This window comes from Typopeltis vanoorti, chromosome 20, assembly GCF_054136105.1.
Source record: "Typopeltis vanoorti isolate ZY-2024b chromosome 20, IOZ_Tvanoo_1.0, whole genome shotgun sequence".
NCBI classification, from domain to species: Eukaryota; Metazoa; Arthropoda; class Arachnida; order Uropygi; family Thelyphonidae; genus Typopeltis; species Typopeltis vanoorti.
The window spans coordinates 88,892,633-88,913,699 of NC_143568.1; the positions used below are offsets into that span (position 1 = coordinate 88,892,633).

A 21,067-nucleotide genomic window follows, 5' to 3' on the forward strand; every position below is an offset into this window, starting at 1 on the left:
CCATACTTTCTCTCATCTCCTGTTCATTCTCTCCATAAACACATCTTTTATAGGTTGCCATGCATACTTATTGCACTCACTTCATTAGACTACTTTTTAAAAATCTATGTTGTTAGCAGCTTGATTTTTGTGCCACTTGTCTAGTCATGTGGCTTGTAGCTCTCCTAGTTGACCACCTTGTGCATACCACCATTTTGTTCTGATCAAGACAAGGTACAAAAAGTCTGTAAAAAAAAGTCAGTAACAAGTCCACAATTCCAATAATTGTGCAGACACATATAGCTATCAAAAATAAACATGAATATACTAAAATGCAAGCAGTATCGCCAATTACTACACAGAAGAGCACTTATCTTTTCTGAAGATTTTTACCAATGTGAAGCACATCTTGGCCTGCTACTGGGTGAAAAAAATTTAAAAAATAATGTGCTATCAAAAAGAATGTCTTTTAACATGTTAATAAACCACAGTATTTGGAAAAAAACTAGCTTAATTAACAAAAGATTATACTGATATTTCATGGTGGAATTAAAAATATGTTCAGAGGGAGTATTTAGTTTTAAAAGAAGAGTAGAGTAGAAACTGAAACTCATGCATTTATTGGCATAACTAACAAGTGTAGAATTAGATCTCAGTGAGAAAGCATGAGGAATATGAATAATGTTATATCAAAGTACCTACCACAACTACACCCCTTCCTCTACACACACACACACAAAGAAGAAGAGGAGAGGAAAGAAAGGTCAAATGTTGATTATTATGATGATGTTGTAATAACTATGAAAAATTCACAACTTATACACAGTTCTAGAGACATTACTCTTTGTGATGTCTAATAAAATAATAAAAATGTTCAAAAATGTTTATCCCTTAATATATAAATAGAAGAGAATATATATATATATATACAGGGTGTTCGGGATAAATTTGACATATTTATAATTAATTATATTTTTCCGTAAGTTACATGTATTAACACACACTTCTCTTCATTTAAAAGTTTGGACCCTTCTTCATTCATATACAAGATGTCAGAAAGGATGGATAGCTGGAACCCACCTGAATCATGGAAGAGAATAACTTGTATCATGATGATTCGTGCCCGCCATCAAAATAAGGATATTACGACTGCTGCCCAATGCTCCCTGAATACAGTAAAAACAATCAGGCATGAACTAGAGACTTGCAATGGTGACTACGAGGATGTAGCAAGAAGAAAGATCCCTAGCAGACGATCTGATTGCGTTCGTACAGCAGAATTCCTCGCAAATCTGCAGGAACAGGTGTTGAAGAACCCTGGCATTGGAATTCGGGCTTTGTTCGTGGAGTTGCTAACTGTAGTCAAGCCCTGGATAACAAGGGTAGCCAATGGTAGGCCGTATGTATGGCAGCAGGATTCGGCCCCTTGCCACACCTCTGGGAAAAGTCAAAAATGGTTGTCTGAAAATTTCTACGACTTCACCAGTCCAAATGTTTGGCCTCCAAACTCCCCAGACCTTAACCCCATGGATTATTTTGTATGGGGCGCAGTTGAAAAAGACACCAATCGCACTTCCAGTAATACAAAAGCCCAGTTAATGGATAAAATTAAAACAGTTTTTGCGGCCCTTCCCAGGGAGACTGTAGCATCAGCTTGTTCGAGGTTCCGAAGCAGAATTGAAGCTGTGATCGATGCTAATGGTGGTTATTTTGAGTAAATCTTGTTGATAGTATTGTAATTAACTCTGCCTGTAATGTTTTTTTGTCAATTCATTAAATTTAATAGATACAAAGAAGATTTTCTTTTTCCTTACGAAACTGTCAAATTTATCCCGAACACCCTGTATATATATATATATATATATAAACAAAAATTACATTTATTTTAATATAAAAAGAAATATTACATAACAAAGATAATTTGGATATATGCTTTTAAGTATATAACAATTAGTATAAATGTAGATTTATTTTACCTATTTTTCCGTCTTGCTTTAGCTGCCGCAAAATTTTTAATAAAATAATATCTTCATTCGTGAAACATGGCTGACGGAAGATGATATAGTTAGTGGGATAGAATGTGTAGGTTATGGTGTGTTTAGGAGGGACAGAGAGAATAAAATGGGGGGAGGGGTGTTATTGATGATAGCCGATGAACTGCAGCCAAGGAGAATTGAAGTTGTATCTCAAGATAGTGAAAAGAGCTCATTTGAGGCTATTTGGTGTGAGATTGAGACTGGCAGAACAAAATATACAGTTGGGTGCTGCTATAGACCAGGTGATATAATAGATGGTAGAGATAGTAAGCATAAACAAATTGATGAAATGAGTGGAAGGAGGGTAATTATTATGGGGGATTTCAACTATGGTAACATTGATTGGAAGGAGGAGAGGACATATATGAGGAAGGAAATGGATTTTATTCAATTATTAAGGGATAACTATCTGAGACAGCATGTAATTGAAAAAAAATACTAGGGGGTGTGAGAGTGCTCGACCTGGTAATAGCATCTCAGAATTTGATAATGAATATGACCATATTGCCACCGATTGGTGAGAGTGATCATAAGGTCTTGACCTGGGAGGTGGCTAAAGGTGTGGAATTTTCAATTAAGACAGGGTATATATGGAATTACCGTGCTGGCAAGTATGACAAGCTTAGGAGATTGCTTGGATCAGTGCCATGGCATGTAAAACTGCAAGTGCTGGATGTTGATAGAGCATGGGAAGTGGTCAAGGAGCATTTACAGGAGGTTATGGCTGATTGTATACCTAGGGCCTGAATAGTAAAACAAGTAGGGGTTAAATGGATGAATAACACCATTAAGCCTGAGCTGCAAAAAAAGAAACAACTGTGGAGGAAATTTAAAGAAAAAGGTGACCTGCAGGCACACGAATGGTATAAAGAGCAGGCCAGAAGGGTAACGAGTGTGGTAAAAAAAGCAAAAGCGGATTATACAAGGAAACTAGCAATGCAAGCTAAAGAGATTCCCAAACAGTTCTTTCAATATGCTGCAAGCAAGAAAAAAAACTGTACACGGCAAAATGATTTTAAGGAATGACAATGGTAAGGAGGTCACTGAATCAGTTGATATAGCGGAGTTACTGAGCGAGCACTTTGCAAAAGTATATCATCCAGGTGGTGACATTGAAAAAATGAAGGAACCATTAGTTTATACAGGAATTGTGATGAATGAAGTGAAGGTGAATAGTCTATTACAGAACCTTAATGTGAATACATCTGTGGGATTCGATGGTATACCAGCTCGTGTCGTACGTGAAGCTGCTAAAGAATTCTCAGTGCCCTTGACCATTTTGTTTAATTTGAGTCTCAGGTCTGGGTTGGTCCCAAGGGGGTGGAAAGAGGGGAAAATAGTTTCACTGCATAAAGGTTCCAAGACTGCTGTTGCGAATTACCGACCGATCATCATATCGGGAGTCGTCAAGGTTTTGGAGAAAGTAGTCAAGAGAAAAATACAGGAATGGATAGAAGAAAATCGGATACTGTATGGGGGGACAGCATGGTTTTATGAAGGGTAGATCATGCCTCAGTAACCGCTCAAGTTTTATAACACAGTGATGGCTGAACTGGATAGGGGTAATGGGTTTACAGTGATACTGCTGGACCTGACTAAAGCCTTTGACAGGATACCACATGGAATTCTAATCCGTAAACTGCAACATATGGGGATGGATATAGGGTTGGTGAGATGGATAGGTAGGTGGTTGATGGAGAGATATCAAAGAGTAGTTTATTCAGGAGTAGAGTCCAAAAGACGGCCTATGACTAGTGGTGTGCCACAGGGTTCTGTTCTTGGACAACTACTGTCAATTTGTTCATTAACTATATAGGGAAGGATCTAAGAGGAACAGTTCGTTTGTTCGTTGATAATGCAAAGTTGGGTAGGGCAATAGTGAATGCAAAAGTTGTTAAAATCTTGCAGGATGACTTGGATAGATTGGAGTTCTGAGCTAAGAAGAATGGATGTCAATTTAATGTGACAAAATGTAAGGTTATGCATTTTGGGGTGAAAAGATTAGCAGCAGTATATCACATTGATCAAACTTTAGTCCAGGAGATTGATAAGGCCGGGGACTTGGGAGTGTTTGTGGATAGGGAGATGAAGTTTAGGGGGCACATTGCAAAAGTAGCTAAATCAGTTCATCAACTCACTTGGTTGTTGAAAAATACCTCGACGAGCAGAGACAAGCAAGTTATTGTACCTCTGTACCAAGCCTTAATAGGACCTCATCTCGACTACTGTGCCGAGATTTGGTCACCTAGGCTCCTTCTTGATGGGGAGGTGGTGGAGAGGATCCAGAGGCGAGTGACTAAGATGATAACAGGTCTATGGAATGAACCATATGAGAACAGGTTGAAGATTTGTGGATTGCAGAAATTAGTTGATAGGCGGAAAAGGGACATTCAAATTGCTAAAGGGTTTCAATAGGATTCACTCAGATAGGATATTTTTGAGATCAGGACTGGTGCTGGGAGAACTAGGGGACACCTATGAAAGCTGGGCAAAAGTATCATTAGCAGGGGTGTTAGAGCTGGGTTCTTTACTTTTAGAGTGGTAAATGAGTGGAATAAGCTGCCAGAGTCTGTTGTGGGTGGTAGGACGGTGAGTGAGTTCAAGGCAAGGTATGATAGATACTGTGAGAATGCTATATAGTTATGTGGACATGATGTTTAGGGCCTCCCTTGATTAGTCTAAGGACTCCCTGGAGTCGCCGGTAATAATAGTAATAATAATCTTTAATGTCTAATGAATCCATAATATTATTTTCAATTGATATAATTGATAAAACCTTTAGATGCTCTCTAGATATTTTATACCGCAAATAAATTTTTATTAGATTCAGTTTTGAAAAAACTTCTTTCCCCTGATGCTATGGATATTGATAATGTTAAATAAATAATCATCACAATCGCAGTGTTCGGAAAAGTGTTGGTTAATTTATTTTTGTATATATAATTTAAAACATCCTGATGAGCTGCCTTTTTTTTAATAAAACATTGCGAAGCTTTTAATTTCTCAAATAAAGTCATACCATCAATATCGCAATTGTCGGAATCTTGATAACCAACAGTTTTAAGTGCAAATCTTTACAATGTTTCATTAAATCTTCATTGCTCCAATCTTTTAATTTGCTAATGTCAATGTCTAACTTTAAAGTTCTCGTTATGTTGTTTTAAGAGTATGAATCTTTCCATGACTGAAGTTATTGTCATGTCTAAAATCGCTAAGAAAAAATTTATTTTATATTTGTATCTTTATTTTGATTAACAAATCTAATAACAATAGATAATTGTTCTGTGTGGCTTATATCCAGAGTAGTGTCAAGAATTAATGAATTATATTTTGCCTCTTTAACCATTTCTAAATTTTTTTGTTTTATAGCTTCAGAAATTATACGGATGATTTCATTTCGTATTTTATCACCTAAATAATGAGCAATTTTCCTTTTTTGTGATGTTTGGATGCAATGCAAGTGTTCTGCCATTATCGAATCAAATTTACCGACAGTTTCTACAACTTTAGTATCATGCATTGTCATCTGATGCTTCATAACCGAATTTCTGTTTTTGTTCTTTTGCGAATGTTTGGAAAAATAGGATCAATATTAAGATCGTTTGCTACTTCTTTTGCAGTTCTAATAATATTTTCAAAATATTGGTCTGTTTGGCAAGTATTTAATTCTTTTATAACATAATCAAGATTTTCTGTAATTTTTTCCTGTATCAAATGTTGGATTCTGCATTATTTTGCTTGCATCATTTACGATACTTGAGATTTCATACCAAACATGAACAGAGCAAATAAATTTAAACGAATAAATCTTTGAAATTAAGTTGTCTGCCTGAACTCTAGAATTGATATCTTTAGTTTAATTTTTAGTTTCAAAGTGTCCTTATTGCTTCTACTCTACTTTCCCACCAGGTAACAGAAAGTGGTTTCAAATTTAAAACACGAATGTTTTTTTAATATAGCCCAACACTTCACAGATATTGAAAAATAATTATATAATCCCTGTATTAACCAAAAAAAAATTTATAGTTTCACAGGATATCTTAGCTGCATCATTAACTTCCAAATTTAATGAACGAGCAGCACACGGAATAAAAAAAGCCCTTGAATTTATTTCAAGGATTTTTTCTGCAATCCGTTATGTTTGCCTCACATATTTGAACCGTTATCATAAGCTTGGCTGCATAAATTCAAAATGTTAATATTCAATAATTTTAAATAATTTTTTTATAAATTGAAATAGTCCTTGCCCAGTGGTATCTTCTACAGATTGAAAACCCAAAAAATGTTCATGAATTTCTGCTATATTTGTATCTTTATTTTGATTAACAAATCTAATAACAATAGATAATTGTTCTGTGTGGCTTATATCCGGAGTAGTATCAAGAATTAATGAATAATATTTTGCCTCTTTAACCATTTCTAAATGTTTTTGTTTTATAGCTTCAGAAATTGTACGGATGATTTCATTTCATATTTTATCACCTAATAATGAGCAATGTTTCCTTTTTTGTGGTGTTTGGATGCGATACAAGTGTTCTGCCATTATCATTTTCAAAAAGTTTGTGAAAAACCTCTAAAAGCTATACACTGTCTTGATAAATATTGTATTATGTAGATTAACCATTTCTATAACAGATTGCCAATATTTTTTCTCAGTTTTCTATAATATTTGTTGTGTGCAATCAATAATGCATTTCTTAATCAACGAAATTTTAAGTTCACTGTATTTTGAACAGTTTTTAATGTGTGCTGAACTTGTCTAGTGTATTTTTAGTATATGAATCAAATGTTGCCAATCGTTACAACCATATTCGTTAGTAAGTTGGGAATTTTGACTACCAAGGCCAGATTCATCTTTGGTAAATTCTTTATTAACTACTTGACGCGGGCAATGCTCAACTAAACAATCTCTAACTTTGGTAGTTATATGATTCGGCCATGTACCTGGATCATTAACATTAAAATTTAAAGTTATATTTGAAGTTTCGTGTTTCGCTGAATCGGAATCCAATATTTCTACTGCTGCAGCTTCTGGAGACAGTCTAGTCAGGCCAGTTTCATTTTCAGATGTAACATTTGTTTCATCATAGTTACCTTGTGTCCTCTCTTTTTCTGTACTAGAGCTACATGGAGTACTTGCTTCATCAGAACTTTCTGTTCTTCGTTTTTAATGTGGTCCTGAAGTTAAAAATTTATTCAGCGATCCAGCCAATTTATGTTCCAGTTGTACTCGTTGCAATTGTCTTTTCCTGTTTTGTGCACCAGATAACTTCTTTGGCTTTTTTTCTGACATCTAGGGGTTAACACACTTGGTTAGACTTTAAAATAAGAGTATTAAAAGTTGTCCTCCAAAATAAATAATAATTTCTGACATTTTTTCTTAAACTTATTTTTTAACCCCTTAACCGACGATTATTTTTAAGGTGAATGGCCCAAGACCGACTACTTTTTTTTTATTACAGAATTTGATTTTTCAGATGTTTTGAATAATAAATATGCTTACATTTTAAGTATTTTTGAAAATTAACATGTAGAGATATTAGCCACTGATTGATTTCTCAGCGATATTTATCTAATATTGTTTACATTCCTGTAACTGTTTAATAATTAAGAAATTTCTATATTATTAAAATAATTTATTAAAGAAATTAGAAAAAAGACCCCAACCCAATGTCTTCCAACCAGAACAAGAACAAATATATAAATAAATCTCTTATTGAAAATTATTGATTTTTTTTTTTTTTCTTTTTGTCTACTCAACATAGTGTAGCTCAGTGGAAGTGGCGGTGTAGCTCAGTGGAAGTGGCGCTTGCGTCCTCTGCGCTTGGTCGCTTGAAGTCAGACTTAAGTTCAAGTCTAGTCGCTGACTGGAGGAACATTTTCTAAGCCTTTCTTCGACCGATTCCCGAGTTAGTCGATCTCTGGCATGGGCAAGCGGGTTTTTCCTCCCGGAAACTCGGGTTTTTCGTCCCGTAAAACTCAAGAAAATCGACCGTAGAACCCACATTATTTCAGACATTAAATATATTGTGTTAGGGATAGGGACCACGAGATGGCGGCACATTTGAGCCGTCTCTCTTCACTGTGTACCGCTTAATTAGTGATAGCCTTGGGCCATCTATCTCTGATTGGTACCAGTGGAGATCGAACTGCCCACTCAGTCTCCAAAAGTTAGATAGGGCTAAATGGCCTCGCCTACTCCCGTATACGGGAATAAAAAGGTGTTAGCTGATAGCTGATTACTCAACATAACATAAAAATCTTTTGTTTTCAAAATAAAATAATTAACTAAAATGAAACAATTTAACTGATTTTCACACTTAGCAAAAATATAATAGATGTACTTACTTTACGTGAATAATAATCCAAATTCACAAAAAATTTACTAAACAACAATAAATATATTTTATAAAACAAAAGCCAACCACACAGTAACACTGTTACTGTAATGCACAAAATGAAATGATGCAAAAATACACCAAAAAAGTATCAAGAAAGGGCCAATTGCAGTATGTGTAAACAAAGCTCATCTAAAAAGCCTTACAGCTCATAAATAACCTATGTTTATTAATTTAATTTGAGCCGCATCAGCGTGACGTGCCGATAGTCTCTCCCGCATATATACGGGATTTTTAGCTATAGTCCCTCAGCTGATTAATATGTTTATAATTTATAACCTATTATCTTTAAAATTTTATTTGTCTATCAAAAATCTAAAAATAAGTACACAATTAAAATCAAACTCAAATTGTCCAAAGTCACTTAAGCACAGAATACACAATACACTCAATATGTTTTACATTCAAAATTGAAATGACTCCGAAAAAAAATGTAAGAAGTGCATATTTGGATAGACGCTATTTAGTCTATCCAAATTCGAAGCGGAATTTAAGAAAACAAACATCGTAATGTACACCTGTTTCAGACTAAATATTTTTGGATAGATCAGAGTTTCTGAAACTTCAGATATCTATGTACCCCTTCTTTAATTTTCATTATTACCAAGTACCTTTTCAAAATACACTTATCAAAATAATAATAATAAATAAAAATATATTTCATTGTAAATGTCTGTTTTATTTGAATTTAGATGTACATTTAAAAAAAAAATATTTATTTTTAGTAGAACAAAATTTATATAAAGATACTATACATTTTTACTTAATATAATTTAATTATCAATTATTTAATTAAATAATTTATTATCAATGATAGGAGTGAAATTGCTTATTTCTATATCTGCTATATTGCTCTCTTTTGTGCATTTTATAAATCCAGTCTTTAATCAGTGATCCATAACAATTTGAAAGCTAAAAAAATTACCGTATTTACTCGACTATAACTCGCACTTTTTTCCCAAAATTAAAGCTAAAAAATCGTGCTGTGAGATATATGTGGGGATTTTCGGAAACTAAAGTTTTCAGAAAAAAACACTGAAAATGGGTATGACTTACCAGGAAGCTTCTATTATCCGTCACTTCCTCTGTCCTCAAGAGCGGTTTCCTTGTGTGAAATCAAATTTATCTACCCAAATAGAGTCATCTTCTTTCTCATTATATCAAGGAAAAATTACCAGTAATTTAAGACTTGAGATACGTAATGAACAATCCTTGACAAATTACTAATGAGAAGTGAAAGATTGTAGGCCAGTATAATAGAGAAAAAACCACTATTAAGAAGTGCATATGATTGGTGCGGTATTAACAAAAGGTCGCGCTACCCAAACAAAACAAGCTGACAATTGAATCGAAATTCTAATTCTCTTAAACCGATTTTCATAATATCTGAAATGTGTTCACTATATATTTCTTAGTTTTAACACGTTCATGACGGGGTAGTATCAAGCAACACCATATGTTGCACCTGCTATATATAGCAGTTTCTGTTGGAGGGAAGAAATTCATTAGTTAGTGTTTATATTCCCAATGGCTTTATTTGCACTATTTGTTGAGAAATATATTACACAGTCTGCAAATGATGTCGGTGAACCTTATCCAGTGACATGATTAAACTAATTGGTTTTCGCATTTCTGCAGTATGGGTGTTGTTAATGGCTGTTGGGTATTGTTTACTGCAGGAAGCTGATTATCGCTCAAATGTGAAATTCGGGCGATAGAGACTCGCAATTTGAGTAGGAGAATTCATGCATAACATAATTTAATATATATATATATTTATATGTAGACTATAAAAGTTTATGAAATTCACATGGTATGATACTTTCTGGGTTATTTCCTTAAGTATCCAATAAGTGGGTTCTAAAATGTTCAGTTTTAGTATGTATGGCTATAATTTTTTTATTAATAAAATATAAGAAGCACATATTTAACTGTCAATGGGAAATGGCACCTTTTTTAATTTGGTAAACTATTTGTTAACGTTCTATACCAAGTTGCCGCTAGAGGGATTCGTAGTGTATAGTGTTCGTTAAGAGCTCCTGATAAGATAAGTGTTATTTTAAGTTATCATTGACAGATTTACTTGATTATTACGTAGTTTTGTTTGCTTTGCATATCTTAGTGTGTTTATTTGTGGGTTTTTGGTGTTTCAATTATTAATTTGATAAAGTACGATAGAAGTGAATATGGCTCCCGTAAAAAGGAAAATGGCGGCTAGTAATAATGGTTTGCCATCTTTATTCAATAACTGTAATATAAAGGAGATTATTCAGTGTACTATCTGTGAAATGTACGCTTTGCAGAGTGCGGTTGGCGTATGGTTAGATGATAATAAAGGAGTGAATGTGTGTAGAAAATGTAAGGAAAATGAAGAATTAAAGTGTATTTCAGGTCATGAGTGTGATATTTTTGTCAAACTTCAGAATGAAGAAAATAGTGATATGACAAGAAATGGTGAGGTTGTACCAGAGAACTGTGAGGGCGTGAATGTAGAAAGTGTGAATGATGGTATTAATACAGAGCAAATTAATGGTTTAACAGAAAATAAAAAAGATGAGATAGATGCTAGGAATGAGAGCGCGTTGTTGAGCGGAGCAATACAAAGAGCAAAGCGGCAGCTAGAACGTATGAACAAAAGCCTACTGAGCGTACCAGCCAGTAATAAAAAGTATGATAGGAAAATAAGAGTATGAGTGTGAACTTAAACAAAATGAAGAGAGAGCTGTATGGAGATTCGTTAGTACGAGGTGTGATAGTAGAGGATTTGACAAAATCATACCAACCTGGTGCGACAATCAAGGACGTAACTGAGTCTATTAGAGAGCAAAAGGAAAGGGTGAAAGAAATGATTATTGTGGCAGGTATGAATGATTTGAAAGGAGATAAATTGGAAATGATAGAGGACCTGGATGAATTGTTTGAGGTAGCAAAAGAAAAGAGTGAGAGAGTTAGGATGATTAGTCTTTTGCCGCGGTACGACAGTGAAGTGTTTAAAAGGAGGGCCATAATTGAAAATGACTTTATGTGTGGGTTATGTATGACGAGTGGTGTGGAATTTGTGGACGTGTGGAGTGAATTCGATGGGCAAAAGGATCTATATAAGATGGATGGCTTGCATTTGAATGGATTTGGTGTAAGGAGACTTGAAAAAGTGTTGGTGAATGAAGTGGATGTGTAGAATCAGGCAAACTAGATTTATTAAGCGGGGAGGAGAGTAGATATGCAGACCTTAGGGAGGCAGTTCAGTGTATGAATGAGTATAATATGCCCGAGCGAATAAGGACAACAAATCAGAATGGGATAGTTAGTATAAGGCATCAAGGGATGGGGCTAATGGGGGTCTGAAATTCATGTACACTAATGCTAGGAATATTAGGAACAAGAAGGAAAAATTTTTGGCCATGATTGGCACTTCCAGACCACAGGTTATTAGCATTAGTGAAACATGGCTGACTGTAGATGATATAGCTAGTGGGATTGAATGTGATGGGTATAGTGTGTTCAGGAATGACGGGGAGAATCAAATGGGGGGAGGAGTATTGTTGATGATAGCTGATGAGCTCCAGCCAAGGAGAATAGAAGTTGAATTGCAGGATAGAGAAAAGAGTACATTTGAGGCCATTTGGTGTGAGATTGTGGCTAGCAGAAAAAATATAAAATTGGGTGCTGCTATAGACCAGGGTGATGGAAAAGATGGTGGAGATAGTATGCACAAGCAAATAGAAGAAATGAGTTGAAGGAGGGTAATTATTATGGGTGATTTCAATTATGGTAACATTGAATGGAAAGAGGAGAGGGCACATGGGAGGAAGGAATTGGATTTATTATTATTATTATTATTATTATTATTAAACAAGACCTCATGGAGTCAAAGACTCATCTAGGAGGTCCTTTTATCTCACACACATCTCATCATACCGGGTCTTAAACACATTCAAACTCCTTGCAGACACCACACTCTCAGGCAAGGCATTCCAATCATTCACAACTCTGCACGAAAAAAACCTGCCTCTCACTCCCCTACTCACACCCTCTTTATACAGTTTCCAGGGATGACCTCTGGTTCTCCCCTGATCTCCCACTATTCGCTGTAGAACTTCTCCACCATTGATCCTATAGCAACCCCTTACCAACTTGTAGGTCTCTATCATATCTCCCCTCTTCCTTCTCTCCACTAGTCTCTGCAAATTACATCTTTTCAATCTTTCCTCATACTCGACATTCCAGAGGTCAGAAACTACCTTAGTCAGTCGCCTTTGGACCCTTTCCAACATCTCCTCATCCTTCTGAAAACCAGGTGACCAAATCTGGGCACAATAGTCCATGTGTGGCCTAATCAAAGCCTTATACAATGCAACAAGAATCTCCCTACTTCTACACGTCAGTGTCCTCCTCATCATTCCCAGAAGTCTTTGTGTTGTCTTCACAATTTTGGCGATGTGACCCCTAAATTTTAGATCTTTATCCACTATCACTCCCAGATCTCTTATTTCCTCTACTTCCAACAATATATTCTCACCAAGCATAAATTCTGCATCCCATCTTTGTTTTCCAAATTTTAAAACCTTACATTTTGCAACATTGAACTCACACCCCCATTTGCTTGCCCAATCACTCAATTTATTCAAGTCTTCTTGCAAGGCCACAACATCTTCACTACTCTTTATGGTTCTTCCCAACTTTGCATCATCTGCAAACAACTGAATATCTCCATCCAAATCTTCGCCAATATCATTAATATACAAGTTAAATAGTAATGGCCCTAAAACAGATCCCTGAGGCACTCCACTAGTGACTTTCCTTTTCCTGGATATTGCACCCCCATACACAACTTGTTGATACCTATCAGATAGCCAGTCTCCAATCCAATGCACTAATCTAATATCCAACCCCATCTGCTCTAGTTTGACTGTCAACTTATCATGAGGCACTCTATCAAAAGCTTTTGCGAAATCCAAGTATATTACTGTGTATCCTTCTCCTCTGTCCAAGGAAGCAGTCACTTTATTGTAATAAGTAAGTAGATTACTAAAACACGACCTCCCTTTAGCAAATCCATGCTGTCCATCAAAGATTATACCATTGTTGTCAACCCAACTCTGGATTCTAGCTGTCACAAGCTTCTCCAACAACTTAACCACAACACCCGACACACAGATAGGCCTATAGTTTGATGCTTGAGTTCGATCACCTCCTTTATGAAGTGGCACAATCTTGCCCTCCTTCCACTCTTTAGGGACTTGACCAAGTGCAAGACTCGTATTAAAAAAATATGTCAAGGAGGTGTCAACTCTCTGGCACATTCCTTCAGAATACGTGGTGATATATTATCAAGTCCCACAGCCTTATTTACATCTAGTTTACTCAACTCCCCAAACACCTCTTGCTCACTTACAGTCAGTCTCTCCTCCCCATGAAGTCACATTCACAAGATTGAAAGATCTTTATGAACTGCTCATTAAGTATCTCCACCACACATTCTGCAACAGCTGTCTTTATACCATTTCCTCCAATCAATGTCATCCTTCCATAATCATTCTTTCTTTTGCTGGCTACATATCGAAAGAACTCCCTAGGATTCTTTTTAGCTTCATTAGCTAACTGCTGTTCATACCTCTCTTTAGCTACTCTCACCAACCAAGTCACTCTCCTTGCCTGGTCTTTGTAGAACTCATGAAATTGGTTACTTCCACTTCTCTTATGCTGCCTCCACAATGCCCTTTTTCTCTGTATTGCATGCTTAATCTCTTTATTCATCCATCTCACACCTAACTTATTTAACCTTCTCACCCGTGGTATACATTTAGACATTGCATCCACTAAATATTTTTTGAAAATCCCCCAAGCTGCATTGATCTCTTTTCCAGCTAACTCCTCATTCCATGCTACACCTGCAAGCTGTCTCCTGAGCTCTTCATAATCACCCCCCTTGTAGTTCCACATATACCATTTTTTCACAGGGGTCCTTGCACTGCTGGCAACCACCCAAGTAATCACCTCATGGTCACTTTCACCAATTGGTGGATGATTTGATACCTCATTGATAATTACATCCTCCGATGAGATGACCAAATCCAAGACCCTTAATCCTCTTGTGCCCTCTGTTACGTACTGTCTGAGGTAGTTATCCCTCAAAAACTCAAGAAACTCATTTTCTTTACTTCCAGTTGCTATCTCTTCATTCCAGTCTATATTGCCATAATTAAAATCACCCATAATGATCACCCTTTTCTTATTTGCTTGGCTTATTTGACTATACATTTCACTATCACCACCATCCACATTACCAGGTCTATAACAACATCCCACCAAGTATTTGATTCTATTCACCTCTATCTCACACCATACTGCCTCAAAACCACTGACCCCATTTCCCCCTTGCATCTCTACCTTGTATGGACATAACTCTTTCTCTATCATCAATAGCACTCCCCCTCCCTTTTTACCCCTTCTATCCTCACGAAACACATCATACCTTTCCATCTCTATTCCTGTCAGGATGTCATCCTCATCTAACCATGTCTCACTTATTCCGACAATCTCTGGGTGCACAGACGCAATTAGTGCAACCATTTCATCCGCCTTGTTTCTTATACTTCTAGCATTGGTATACAAACACAACAACTCATTTCTGGATCTACAGCTAGTTCCACTGATACCACTCACTCGATGTGATCTCTCCATGCTGGACTGGGGCCATTTCCCTTTCTGCTTCTTCATTTTAGAACCCTTTGCAATTCCATCTGTTTCCTTTTGATCCCTGATCATCCCATTACTTTCCTGCCTACACATTCTCTCACCTCCTCTTGGAGCATCCACCTTTCTCACGCTGTGTATCCCTGTCCACCCTGAGCCTCCCCGTTTCCCTGCTCCTCTTGCACACCCATTCTCTCATTATCTATACTCATACCACTCACTTCCACATTCATTTCCACTCCTTCAATCTCTCCTGTCTTACTCTCCTGCTCTTCCACATCACTCCCCTCTTGATCTGATTCATTCTCTCTATTCACTTCTCTACCTTCCAGCAGCAGTCTCTCCAAGCGACTCACACCATAACCACTCAAATGCAGTCCATCGCTCCCATACAGCTCACTTCGTCCCTCAAACTCATTTCACACATTAACAAACTGTACTCCCATCTCCTCACACATTTCAGCCAGAATATCATTCATAATCCTTGCTCTCCGCCTCATTTCACCACATCATACCTAGGCAACACACTGACCACCCTTCCTGTCACACTATTCTCCTTTATCTTTCCAAGCAGTCTCCTGACATTCATTTTGACATGCTCTTTGTTCTCTCTCAAATCATTTGTTCCAATTAATACAATTAACTCTTTTGCTCGTTCCCGCCTCATGTTCAATGCCTCAATCACTCTACTCATTTTACCGCCTGGAAAACATACCTTGTGCATTTTATCCTCTAGCACACCTTTAATAATGGAGTCGCCATACAATGCCACTCGCTCATCTTTTGTTAACTCTTTCATGCCATCATGATTTATTTTAATAGTTTTGACCTGCATTCTCTTAATTTCATTCCGCATCCATTTCATTTCTTGCTTCATCCAATCCAATTCACCTTCTGAACCTCGCGACACATTCACTCTATCATTAAATCTTTCTAACTCTCGACCCTCTCTTCTCACTTTCCCTCTCATTCATCCTTCTTTGTTTCCGTACTTTCGGTCCAACATACGTCCAACTTTCACTGTCATTCTTCTCACTTTCACTCTCACATATCTTTCTTTGTTTCCGTACTTTCGGACTAACATGCGTCCAACTTTCGCTATCATTCTTTTCACTTTTACTGTCATTCATCTTTCTTTGGTTTAGTACTTTCGTTCCAACATGCGTCCAACTTTCGCCATCAGTCATTCTTTTTTCGCTATCATTCATTCTTTCGATTTTTTTTACTTGCGGTTTCTGCACCACGCCATTTCTACTTTCATTCGTTCTCTCAATTTCGTTTCTTTCCGCCTCACTTTCGTCCCTTTTAACATCCGTTACGGTTGTCAAATCGCTCTTTTTCTTTTTTCCTGATTTTTTAACATTTTTTCGCCTGTCTTTCTCGCCATTCTCTTTCAAACGTGCACTCACGACACAATCGGTACTAGCACTTTCTGTCATCAACTTCATATTCGCATTCATCAATTCCTCGTTCAGGTCACATTTCGCACACACCCTTCTTCCATCCGCACTAAACATCCACAAATCATTTATGTAATCGAAGGAATACATATAACAGACCTCACACTTAACGAACCTACTGAAATCCAAATTAAAATCATGGAATGACAATGCAGCCGCCATTTTTTTTTCTCTGCAGGTTACTAGGTCTAATATTAACGTTTTCGTATTTAGTTTAAGCAAGAAAAAAAAAACCCACACTAATACTATCGGTAGCGTACAACGTTTACAGCCTCTCTTACTTAAACAATTACGCATATATACTTAATTATTCCTAGTAAAACTTATCTGAATCAGGAGCTCTTCAAAGCACGTTCGTAGCGCCTGACCCACTAGCGCCCTCTTATCATTTTATGATAAGAGGGCGCTAGTGGGTCTTTGAAAAATGCTGTACCCTGACACTTCAATTCCTGCTGTTATACCATCCTCTGTCAACCATGTCTCAGAGATCCCAATAATCTTTGACCAGTCTGACGTTATCAGCGCCACCAATTCATCTCCTTTATTTCGGATACTCCTAACATTAGTGTAGAGCATAAAAATGTCACTGCTTCTATACCTATCAGTGTCCCCTCTCGACTGCACAGGACTCAGTGTTACCTGATGTCGTCCCCCTTCACCCAAGCACCCATTCCCATAAGAGACCATCCCTGCTATTATCCACCCTGGAATTCTAGTTTCCTTGCATTGACATACTGAATCGTTCAGAAAACAACAATCTCTCCAGATGACTTCGTCCTTCCTCATTCAAATATGAGAGGAACTGTATGCGGTCTCTCGCATGCAGTTCCCCCTCTATCCTCAAATGCCCTCCAAACATCCACATATCCTAATCCTCTCTTCTGACACATTCTGGCTATTATGCTATTCAGTATTACTGCTCTTCTGCTCAACTCGTCAATATCTTACCTGGGCAACACACACACAATCTTTTCTCTCTGTGTTTTCTTTTGCACAACCTCAAGCAAGAATCTCAGATCTCTCCCCACCCAATTTACATTGCCTCTCAAGTCATTCATGCCCACCATCACAATCATTTCATACATCCTATCATCCCTCCAAGCAAACACGCCTCTGGCATCCTATCTTGCACACCTGAGATCATCGAGTCTCCTTTCATCACACCTCTAACGATTCACTTCCTTGATTGCTCACCTGCATCTCTCTCTCTCTCTCTCTCTCTCTCTCTCTCTTTTCTAACCCTTTCTCTCTGTGTTCCCCCTATTTACCTGTTGTCCTGGCATCACTCTTTCCCTGACTCCAGCGCTCCCTCCCATTTCCTCTCTCTGATTGTTTCCAGTCTCCCCTTATCTGTCATTCCCATATCTCTCTCTCATTCCCTCTCTTCCACTGTTTCTATACTCTCCTCTTTTATCATTCCCAAATCTCTCTCATTCTCTCTCTCCTACAACTTCTATTCTCTCCTCTTCTATCATTCCCAAACCTCTCCCTCATTCCCTCTCTCCTGCTGCTTCTATTCTCTCTTTTTCTTCATTCCCAAAACTTTCTCTCACTCCTACTCTGATTCGCCTTGCATTCATGTCTTCCATTCTCCTAATCTAATCTCTCATACTTCTCATCTTGATCACATCACATTCCACCTCCTCTTTCAGCTCATATATCCCTCTCTGCATGTTAGTCACTCTTACTCGCCATTTATTTACCCAATCAAAACCATCTCTGAAAACTTCACAGTCATTCAAGTCTTCCACACTCCCCGACTCTCATTTTCTCATTCATATTTCGCTCGTCATTCTCTCCTATCACACTACTTATCTCCCAACATTCATTTCCCATCCCTGAAGCAACTAGGTCAGTTATCGAAATATCTAATTCATTGATTTCCTCGTCCACATGGTTAGCCTAGTGGCTTTGCGCTTCGCAACCATATGCCTGGGGAAGGAGTGTCCTAAGTTCGATTCCCATCGGAGACGTGAGGAGCTGAAGGATCTTCCTCACTCAGCCATAGCCAAGTTAGCCAGTCTTGGGTGCGGGAAGTAGAGTTTTTTCAGGCAAACCGGCCCAGTGAACACACGGGGATACAGCCAAGAATACCTTGAGGTAGGTGACCATTCTATCCTTGTATTTCGGTTACGAAATCCAAGCATGCTTGTTGGAAGGTTGTGGGCTTAAAGGCTCTGTTAAAGCCATTGGGATAGATAGATAGATTGATTTCCTCCCACTGCCTGCATTTTGTGCATATACACACTCTCCCTTCTCTCACCTATTACATATCCAACTCCCGAGTAGCATACTCGGGAGTTGGATATGTAATAGGTGAGAGTAATAGGTAAGAGGTAATACATGCCGCAAACACTGCATGGCATAGTCCTTTATTATGTTACGTATAATAGAGTTCTTAAATGGCAGAGGAATTGGTGACACGCCATGTGTGATTGCAGTTGAGTCCACCATCATATATATATATATATATACACACCAATCATTTATATTTATATATATATAAATGCTAAATATATATATATATATATATATATATATATATATAAACACTATATTCAACTATACTAGATAGCGAAAAACTTATCTTCTCTTCCAATGCAAATGCTGCTGACTGTGACCTTGCCTTCTCGGTAACCCAAAAATAACACACTATATAACAACGAAACTCTAAAAGCAGAACCACTAAAGAACACTTGTGTTACTGAGAAAAAAATGTAGCACAATTCACAAAAGAATTCACACTATACACCATTTAAAAAATACTTTTTTTTTTTACCACAGCTCAAATCATCTGCCACATGCTTCATTGACCTTTGTGGGTGAAACTGTTTTTTAAAAACCACTATTTTAAGAGCTTAGGAAATATATTGTTCCAATGCAGTTTTACTGAATAACATTTTGAATACTCTATAGTTTAATATGTTTCGTAATAATAATATTATGATTTAATTATTATATCAAATTATGCCTTCAAAATCTTTTTCTTTTGTTATTGTTGTTGTTTTGTGTTTCATTCTAGGCACTTATGGATGATGCTGAGAGTTGCAAAAGGAAGATGGAAGCTGCTGAAACATTAATCGATGGCCTTGGTGGTGAAAAAGTTAGGTGGACTAATGATAGTAAAATGTTTGCAAATCAGATTGAAAGGTATATCTCAGTTTTTAGTTTTTGTTTGTATATTTTAAATTATAAAACCTAACATTATTTATTTATTTATTCTTATAATTAGGATCTGATTTTAATTCATCAGAAACTCATTTTGGGAGTTGTTTATTGTTTTCATACTTACTACTTTACAACTCGGACAATGCCTTTTAATGACCAGCCACTCTCCTTCCAAAAAAAAAAAAAAAAAAAAGACTTGATTTGATTCTTATACAACTTCTAGGCTTAGTCACTTGTTCCACCCTTCATCTTCCTCTACATAAAATTCCTCTGTGTGAATATATTAAAAACCCTTTTACAAATTTAGCATCTCACTAATATCACTCCCTCTTCATACCATGCTCTGCATATAGCATTCTTCATGCCTTTCCATAACTTAGATTCTGGAGATTCAACACTAACTGAGTTACTCCTCTCTATCCTTTCAAAAAAAATTTCTTCATCATCCCAAAATCCAAGTGACTGAATCTGTACAAGCAATCCATACATTACCTGATTAAAGCCTTTTGTTACTTAACTGCAACTTCTAAACTTCTGCAAATGATCATTACCGTAATCCATTTTGCCATCATCCTTACAATTCTGATAACATAGGCCGTAAACTTTATTCATTCATTCTCCTGCATCATATGAAGATATCATATAATAATATGATATCTGGCTGACAGAAGATGATAAAACTAGTGGGATTGAATGCGATGGGTATAGCGTGTTCATGAGTGACAGGGTGAATAAAAAGGGGGGAGGAGTGTTATTGATGATAGCTGATGACTTGAAGCCAAGGGGTATAGAAGTTGAACTGCAGGATAGAGAAAAGAGCACATTTGAGGCTGTTTGGTGTGAAATAGAATCTAGCAGAACAAAATATACAATTGGGTGTTGCTATAGACCAGGTGATGGAATAGATGGTGGGGATAGTATGCATAGGCAAATAGAAGAAATGAGTGGAAGGAGGATAATTATTATGGGTGATTTCAATTATGGTAACATTGAATGGAAAGAGGAGAGGGCACATGGGAGGAAGGAATTGGATTTTATGCAGTTATTAAGGGATAACTATCTGCAACACATGTAATGGAAAATACCAGGAGTCAGAGAGTGCTTGACCTAGTAATTGCATCTGAGGATATGGCTGTAACAAATATGACCACATTGCCACCAGTTGGTGAGAGTGATCATAGGGTCCTGACTTGGGAGGTGGCTAAAAGTGTGGAATTTACAATTAAGACAGGGTACATGTGGAATTACCAGGCTGGTAAGTATGACAAGCTTAGGTGTGTGCTTGGCTCAGTGCCATGGCATGTAAAACTGCAAGGGCTGGATGTTGATA

At 37.0% G+C, this 21,067-nt stretch overlaps 1 protein-coding gene across 1 annotated transcript in view; it reads left to right on the top strand.

Moving 5' to 3' along the window:
* LOC150095635 (dynein axonemal heavy chain 8-like) overlaps positions 1-21,067 on the top strand; it is a 2,108,518-nt gene that overhangs the window by 1,412,800 nt on the left and 674,651 nt on the right. Inside the window, exon 62 of the mRNA XM_090409931.1 lies at positions 19,592-19,719. Within this exon, the coding sequence (XP_090266057.1) occupies positions 19,592-19,719 (128 nt within the window). The remainder of the gene's footprint in view (positions 1-19,591; positions 19,720-21,067) is intronic.